The 8,695-nt window shown below is 42.7% G+C and overlaps 1 protein-coding gene across 1 annotated transcript; it reads right to left on the bottom strand.

The window, feature by feature from the left end:
• Positions 1–6,406, bottom strand: RPF1 (ribosome production factor 1 homolog). The gene is made up of 9 exons (XM_064455422.1): positions 6,194–6,406; positions 6,027–6,083; positions 4,582–4,662; positions 4,088–4,183; positions 3,212–3,365; positions 2,536–2,618; positions 1,485–1,666; positions 1,278–1,404; positions 1–422 (listed from the first exon to the last, which is right to left on the bottom strand). Exons 1-9 carry the CDS (start codon positions 6,353–6,355, stop codon positions 381–383), a joined length of 984 nt encoding a protein of 327 aa, XP_064311492.1. The 5' UTR covers positions 6,356–6,406; the 3' UTR covers positions 1–380.
• Positions 6,407–8,695: the final 2,289 nt, after the last annotated feature.

The following is an 8,695-nucleotide window of genomic DNA, read 5'->3' as shown; positions in this document are numbered from 1 at the left end:
TATAACTAGAAACACTTTATTTTTATAATATCTTTAACCAAAATATTTACTGTCTTGTTGCAAAGTGTAATTTATCTCTACAGCACAGCAGCTGTCATGGCAAATCTTCAGTAACAGCTAAATTACAGGCTGCTCTGACATTGCCATTTTTCCCGCTAAACTGGAAAAAGAGCTGCTGTCCTTGTCTTGTTGGATTTAGCTGCAGACATAGGAAGAAAGATGTGTCCTACTTGATCTGCTCCCATATAAAGTTTTAATGTTTGCAGTTTGTCTTTCTGCAGACAGATAGTATGATTCTCATTAGTTAGGAGTCTGAGATAATCCACAGTTCAAAGCAGTTGTTGTGTGTCTGGTCACCAGCACTGGCAGATAGCTGTCCCTTATAAGTGAAATTTTCTTCTGCTTGTGTCCATTTCTCGGCGCTGAAATTTAAAAGAAAAGTTATTAACCAGCAAATTCATGCAAGAGGATACAAACAAGGATGACCACTCCAGTTCGCAGTAGGGTAGGCAGTGAACTGCCACAGTCACAACATAGCTGAATCTTTTTACTCAGCTTTTCAAGATGAAAAAGGGAGAAGAACTGGAGATTAGTGATTTAGAACTAATGAATGTGTAGTGGTTCTCTGTCTACTGACAGTAGACAAAGCATCCTTAAAACAAACCAGATTATCTATTTAATGGACTACACCAGGAGTATTAGAATTTTCCTTCTGGTATAGCTTGGATACCAACTTCTAAGTTTTGTCAATCAACTGCAATTCCATGGTAAAAATGGCTGGAAAAGTAATTTATCATTGCCTAGAGTAATACTGCCATTTCAGTTGAAGATGTGCAGAGGTCAGTGTTACGTTCCATTCACTATTAAGAAGCAACATTTATATAAGTAGCTTAATTTTTACATTATGATTCTTGCACTCATCTTGCACAAAAATAGCTCTAATCTAGTTTACTAGGCTTCCAATAATAGCTTATACCAGGGTAGCTTTTTTCACATTTGCTTATATCTGTATATGTTAAAGAAATTACATTCTGCAAATAAGTAGTCATGGTATATTGATATTCATCATCCTTGCTATTTTCATTTTTGATTTGCAATATAGGAGAATGCTTCTACTTTGCATATGTCTCAAAATACACCTCTAAATATTTCAGTTAAACACTTCCGTATTGAGAACTGCGTTTATACTGCTTTTTTAGGCTAAGATTTGTGGGTGTATTTCATGGCAGATTTAGTCTCCCTTCCCAAGCAGGACTATCATCATTACTTAGACATACCTTATGAATCCATTCGTATTCCCCGAATTTGGAATCAAAGGTTCCTTTTTGAAGAGACCTCAGCTTTAATGTAAAACGTGGCCCAAGTTCTTGAATTCCCACTTTCTTTTCACTCTTGAAGATATACCTTGGAGAAGGAAAAAAAAAATTAGGAAGGAAGTTACGGGAACGTTCTCTCTCATTTGTGAACTTTGTAGAAAACGTCACCTGTGGAATCTGAAAAAGATGTAGTCTCGCTGGTTGTGAAATGTAGCTACTTGTCTTCCAATGAACTGAGGATCATGGGGGAAGAGAGCAGCAAACATGCGACCAACAGAATGGCCGAGTCGGGTTGTAAAATTATTCAGGATTACTTCAGGAACGTGTTCTGTGGGCTCTTTCCCTCTTCGCTGAAATGAAAGTAATGGATCAGAATGCAAAAGGGTTATAATAGATTATCAAAGAATACTTGGAAGTAAAATAGGGAGAAGACAACCAGGGCCAGCGTCTTGTGACAGGGCTGACAACGTGCATGGATTATTTTTCCAAACACAACCTAACTTTGTATACAAGTAAAGGAGCAGCTGGCAGCATAGGTATCTTCTGTTCAACAATATACATCGAGTGAAAAACCACAAATAAATCACTTCACATTTCCTCTCTCCTGCACCAGTTTCCACTCCTGGCAGTACCTGTTATGGCAAACAATACAGTCTGCCTATCACAGGAGTCATCTCTCCTAATGCCAACTAAGAGTATACAGGATTCTTCTTTAATAAGAACAGATGAAGTTCAAAAATTACTGATTTCAAAAGAGAAAAAAATTACTGCCAATCATTTAGGGCTAAGTAAGCAATACGTACTACAGGAGAGGTGACAGGGCTTTAAGAATAAGAAAACCTAGGGTTTATTCAAGACTAGGAGATACGCCCATTGAAATCTTTTATACTGCTGATTGTTACATACCCTATTCTGCGTATACGATACATTGGGTATTCCCTGTTGATGTAGGTTATCAGCGGCTATTTCTTGGCACAACTATAAAAATACTTGGCAGACGGTTAAAGAAAGGCAGCGAATAACTATGAAAATGGAAATATGCTGCTTATGGAAGTAGAATATACTAGTCCTCGGCCTCCTGTTAGCTTACGAAAAATACACCGTCACAGGATCAGCTGAATCGTACAAAAGTGCAACCAGTTACGACAGTTCAAGCAGGCTGAACATATTTATGATTAAACAACAGACTACCTTTTTTTTTTTTTTCTTGGAGTCTCACCTTTATTTCTTTACGCAAACGGACACTACTCATTCTAAAATGAGCTGTTGGACCTTCAGGCAGATGACTTAAAACAAGACCATCTGTTCACAGAGTTAAAAAAAATGGCTGGTAAAATTCAACATGTAGTTTACAGAGGAACATTTTCTGTGAAGTGCAGCATCACATTAGAATATTACATCCATAACCTATGCCTGATTTACAAAGTTTCATTGCATTTTTGAACATACATTCATGAACTAGTTAACTAGTGTTCTGAAGTATGTCCATTTAGTTTTGTTTCAATAGCTAACCCGAGTTATCTTCTATCGTTTTCTCACTTATTAATTAGTAATGTTTTATCTAGTCAGAAAAACTAAATGGAACTTCCTGGTTAGAAAAACTTGTTAATTAATCAAACTGATAAATTATTGAAATAACAACAATGTTTATCCATGCATTACAAACTAAAAAAAAGCAAACACACTTTCTTTAGTAATTCCAAGTTCCATTAGCCATCGGATAGTCAAGTTGGCACAGTGATTTTTAACTCAGTAGTTACACTGTCAGCTGCATAGCTGAAGAGAAAAAAAATCCAGAATGAAGGTAGATCTTTGATGCACACTACAGAATTATTTTCTTTCCCTAATAGGCTCAGAGCTAGTACATCTATTTTAGTAAAAACACAAAAGGATACTTGGTATTTTGCGATCTTCATTGATGACGATCAAATCTGTGAAGTCCCTTGCAATACACTGTGGAATAATTCTTTTCAAAGCCAGTCCTCTTCGGTAGTAGACATGCGAGTTAGGTATAACACTAGACAGTTGTTCACAGAATCTCACTGTTCTCTGCAAAACAGGTGGGTTAAAGTGCAATGTGGTAAATCCGGTGCCAAATTCATGTATTAGGGGACAGAGGATTGCTTGTTCCAACTGCCTTCCCTGATGATACATTACTTCCAGTATCTCTATAAACATTTGAAGACAAGCTATTAAATTACTTCGTTCAGTCAGTGGAAAAATATTTTATTTGCAGTAATGACTGCAGCACACCAGGGACTGCTTTTTTTTTTAAAGGATTTTTTTTTCCTCCCTTAATCATAGGAAAGCAGGAAAATTCCAAAAGCATAACCTCGAGCTCCTTATTTATTATGGACACTGGTTTACAAAAAGTTCATAACATTTCAAAATACAATATAACTATAACTTCAGGTACTAATGTCTGAGTTTCCAGATAAACTGTTTGAGGTGTACTTTTTCCTGTTCTTAAAACAGCTTCTTTTATGGTCTTCACAAATGTCAGTGATCTCCCCAATTAGGTAATGCAGATCATTTGCATACCAGAGCATAGGCATGAGGTTGGTTTTTTTAATGAAGGAAACAAATAGTGCTAGAGAAACTAACAGATTAAATACATATACAAGGTTATTGATAGTCACTAAATAAAACAGCAGAAAAAAGTCCACGTGAAAGCTATTATTTTCACCTTTCATTTACCAATCACAATACAAAAACCTTGGTATTTTATCACCAGTTGATGGCTCCGAACTCTCCAAGTAAAACATACGTACCCCACGGGGTCTGTCAGATGTTGTAATAAGAATCTTGGGAACTGTCTGTCTGTTGAAGTACGGTGCAAATTCATCAGTTGCTTCATCGAAAGCAACCTGGAAGAACAGAAGTCTTGTTAATCCACCATATTTGAAATAACTGAAGAACAATTGTTCAACCTGATCTAAGTTCTGATTAATTTAGTGGGAAAAATTTCAATCCACAAGATCTATCCTGTAATTAAGCACCACAAGGCATGTGGTTTTATCATTTGTAAGAATCTAGCGTGATGAACATTGGCAGGTTTTACTGTCAATAAAAGTTATGTGAAAGACAATTATCTAATGCAGATAATGAAAGAACGACATCATCTCTTAGTGAGCCCATCACATGTAAAAGGTAATTCATCAACACCTTAACAGGCAAGTGGTGAATTTAAATTTCATCAATCCATTTGATGTCCCTTCTTGGGAAAAAAAATGGTTAACAGCATATGCAGAAGTTAAGCAGTTACCTCTTCATCATTGGGATCTACAGTTGTTTCGTCATACACTCTCTGATTTTCAATAGTCTTTGGTACAGCTTTTGGAGGTGCCTAAAATAAATGAGTTTATTAACATGACACATTTATGTAATTTTAATATATTGTGAAAAACACATTTGTACTAGCATGATACTGTACATATTTCTACACAAAGTTATAAGTATCATTTTATGCCAGCTTTGAAAAAAGAAGCTACAACATCGCCTTGATTAAAAGTATGCATGGGTAATGAGACACCAGCGAGCATCACATCGTGGAAAAGCATTGCTAGAACAGCAACACTGCTTAATTTCAGTCTGATTAAGAAACAGGGTTCCAAAACAAAAAGGGGAACTTTCTATCCACTGTTCTTTTCTTCCATGGAATAAAAAGCCGTACTTTCAACAGTAACACATTTTAGCCATGACATCTAGAATTTAATGACTAATAGTCTATAATGTTTCCCATTTACTTACACTACTCTTCTGAGGTTATGATAACACAGGAACTCACAACTGACTGTCTTCAACTGTCTGTATGCTTTTGAAGTAGTTCGGGAAAAGAAGCAAAACGCTTGTTTGTGGCTAGGCTTGGAAACAAGCAGACAACTGGTCTGGGCAGAGTTCAGTCAGATCTGAGTGTCTAAATTTATACAAAATTTACTTATTAGGGTGTAATTCCTAATAATGCCACAGCAGTTACATCTGACTGAGAAGACTTCTCAGGAAGGGCCTGCTTTTATGCAATTATTGGCTTAAAAGTCACCCTGCCTGACTGCAGCATCATGAACAACTGGGGGTGTTTAGCCTGGAGGAGGCTGAGGGGTGACCTCATCACTCTCTACAACTACCTGAAAGGAGGTTGTAGTGAGGTGGGGGCTGGTCTCTTCTTCCAAGTAACAAGCAATAGGACAAGAGGAAATGGCTTCAAGCTGCGTCAGGGGAGGTTTAGATTGGATATTAGGAGAAATGTCTTTACTGCAAGAGTGGTCAGGCATTGGAACAGGCTGCCCAGAGAGGTGGTGGAGTCACGATCCCTGGGGGTGTTCAAAAGACATGTAGATGTGGTACTTCAGCGTATGGTTTAGGAGGCCTGGGGGTGTTGGGTTGATGGTTGGACTTGATGATCCTAGAGGTCTTTTCCAACCTTAATGATTCTGTTATTTAACAGAGTGCCAACAGCATTTCCAAGCTCAGCTGTCTGACACCCCCGCTACACACCACGGTGTCTCTGGAGGCCACCAGGGCCAGCGCGCACCGTGATTGCTGCTCCGCCTCGCTGAGACCTGTGGAGAAACCGTTTCACTCACAGAACCGAGGAAGCCCCATCGCCGGGCCCCGCCGAGGAGCTCCCAGCGAGGAGAGCGATCGACCTCATGAAGGAACCGGTTCCCCCCGGCAGCGGGGGCGGCCTCGCCACCAGGCCCGAGCCCTTACTTTGTCTCCGAGGGCTTCTCGCTCCTTCTTCCGCTTCTTCTTGGCGGCTAATTTCTCCTGGCGGGACAGGGAGAGCGACCCGTTAGCCAGACCCGCCAAGCCCCCGCCCCAGACCCGCCGGGCCTCCCCGCCCCCGGTACCGGCCGCCGCGCCGGGCCCTCCCGCACCTTCCTCTGCTGCTGCTTCCAGCGAAGGAACATGAAGTGCCGCCGCTGCTTGTTCTTGATCTCGGACACGCTGAAAGTCGGCGGGAAGAGCACCTGCTGCGGGGCCGGCGCCCCGCCACCCCCCGCCGCCGAGCCCGCCGCGCCGCCGCCATCCCCCGCCATGCTGCCGCTGCCGCCGGGCGGGAGCTGACCCCTCACCTCTCACCTCTGACCCCGCCCGCCGGCTCGGCCCGCGCATGCGCCCTTCGGCGGCACGGGCGGCGCGGGGCGAGGGGGGCGGCCTCGCGCTGCCCCGAGTGCAGGCTCCGTGAGGGGGAGCCGGCCCTGCGAGGGGGGGCCCGCCCTGTCAGCCCGGCGCCGCCGCGCTCGGCGCTCCCGGGGGAGCGGGCTGGGCCCTGCCGGCCGTGCACTCCCCGCGATGCAGCGAGTCCCAGCAGGGTCCGGCCCCGGCCCCCTCCGGCGGCCGGGCGCGGAGCCGGGCTCTGGCCCCGGGACTGGACGACAGAGGGGCGTGGGCTCCCCCCCATGTTATCCTGAAAAGCGGGCTCGTTCGCCCGGTGGTCAAAACGCCAAACTACACGCAGAGGGGAGGTATTTTATACATTTCATTTTTTGCGCAAAGATGGGCGCTAGGTGGTAACTCCTCAAAGCTAGCACACCGCACCAAGGAACTACAAGCTATTTATACAGCTCAGTGTGTCAGTCACAGCTAATATTCACATCCCCCAGCTATTAACTGGTTAATTTCTCACTTCACCTTAAAGGTACAACTCCCTTTAAATTTACCACTCATGCTCAGAGAGTGAGGGGCTTATTTGAGTGGGGGGTTTTCTGGCCTATGGGGGTGATTTTTGGTGTTATTATAACACCACAATAGGATAGTTCACCTAAAGGAAGCTTAGTTTTAGATCTTGTCAACATCTCGATTAGTTGTTCTCCTTGGCTATATGCTTTATCACCCAGTTCTCAGCATCTTCTGAGGCGGGATGTTTGCTTTGATCAGTCTCAGTCCTTCAAGGATATAGTCGTAAAACAAACTCTTCCTTATCTCTCAGCTCCCTTCTCTGGCCTCTGAATTCTGTTTTGCCAGGCTCACATGGTTCATTGTTATTACTTAGAAGAAAATTTCTCTTTTTCTTCAGGATATCACCCCTGGGCCATGACAGCACGCAGGCGGTGTCCCTGGCTGAGCTGCTGGCAGAGCCTGGTGTTTCCCTACTGATACCTGCAAAATGGCTAAGCCAATTGCTTGGCTTAACCTTGAGATAAGATGAGCATATTTAATACAAATCGCTCCTGTGGTGTCACGATCAGGGTTAACAATATCAGCATGGGACACTTTGAACAAACACAACACACAGATGGATTTACATAAGTGACAGTAACATAAGTAGGGCCACAAAAATGATCCGAGGGCTGGAGCACTTCCATGAGGACAGGCTGAGAGAGCTGGGGTTGTTCAGCTGCGGGGAGACTTTTATAGGAAGGATGGGGGCAACCTCTTTAGCAAGGCCTGCTGTGACAGGACAAGGGGTAATGGTTTTAAACCAAAGGAGGGTAGATTTAGACTGGATATAAGGAAAAATTTTTTTACAATGAGGGTGGTGAAGTGCTGGAACGGGTTGCCCAGAGAGGTGGTCAGTGCCCCGTCCCTAGAGATATCCAAGGCCAGGTTGGACGGGGCTTTGATCAACCTGGTCTAGTTGAAGATGTCCCTCCTCACTGCAGGGGGCTGGACTAGATGGGCTCTAAAGGTCCCTTCCAACCCAAACCATTCTGATTCTGTGATTCTATGAACATCCTGACCCAGTCATGTTTTCCTTTGTGCGCGTGTTTCATGCTCAGACATTTGCTCACAGTGAGTTAAGGTGTGGGGAGCACCTGCTTAAAAAGAACCATCAGGTTTTTTGACGGTAATGTTCCTGAAGATTATTTTTATTCCATTAGAGCCTGTTAAAACTTAAAATGAAATCAGAAACCCCACAACTGATTCAAGAGATTTAATTGATGTAAAGCTAGAAATGAGTTTTTCTGTTCCTGAGCTGATTTTCCAGCTTAGAAGTGTGCAAGTTTTGTTGTGCAGTGAGGACTACACTCTGCTTCACAGAAATCAAGTACTCGGGGAGCCTGGGGGGCCTGGGCTAAATTAGAGGCATTTTTAATCTCAGACTGCAAAATTCTGAGCCTCAGTGGGACTGATTAGTTCCATGTGTCCCAAGGATTGTCTCAAAGCTTGCAATATGTTTACTAATCTTATATACAAATACTATTTTGCATTACCAAGTTTCTCGTACTAGAAAAGTGAAAAATCTGTTAACATAAAGGTAATGGAAAAAGATCTAGAAATAATCTGAACTAGACAATGTCTCAAACCTCCTTCTGTCCTATAGACAAATTTAACTGGGTAACTCAACCTGCTTCACTGAGGTTATTTCTGCTTAACACAGATGTAAATGAAAGATCAAAGGCCTCATTATGTACAATCCCATACTTTTCTGGCCT

The sequence above is a fragment of the Phalacrocorax carbo genome, chromosome 6 (assembly GCF_963921805.1).
Source record: "Phalacrocorax carbo chromosome 6, bPhaCar2.1, whole genome shotgun sequence".
Taxonomy (NCBI): domain Eukaryota; kingdom Metazoa; phylum Chordata; class Aves; order Suliformes; family Phalacrocoracidae; genus Phalacrocorax; species Phalacrocorax carbo.
The sequence above is the reverse complement of the archived record's forward strand: the minus strand, read 5'-3'. Positions and strand labels throughout refer to the sequence as shown.

Coding starts and splice junctions, on each gene's coding strand:
- RPF1 (XM_064455422.1), bottom strand. CDS start 6,355: ATGGCGGGGGATGGCGGCGGCGCGGCGGGCTCGGCGGCGGGGGGTGGC. Junction 4,184..4,581: donor TAGATCCCAATGATGAAGAG/GTAACTGCTTAA, acceptor CTGTTCTTCCAG/GTTGCTTTCGATGAAGCAAC. Junction 2,619..3,211: donor TGAAGATCGCAAAATACCAA/GTATCCTTTTGT, acceptor CTCTGTGAACAG/ATGGTCTTGTTTTAAGTCAT.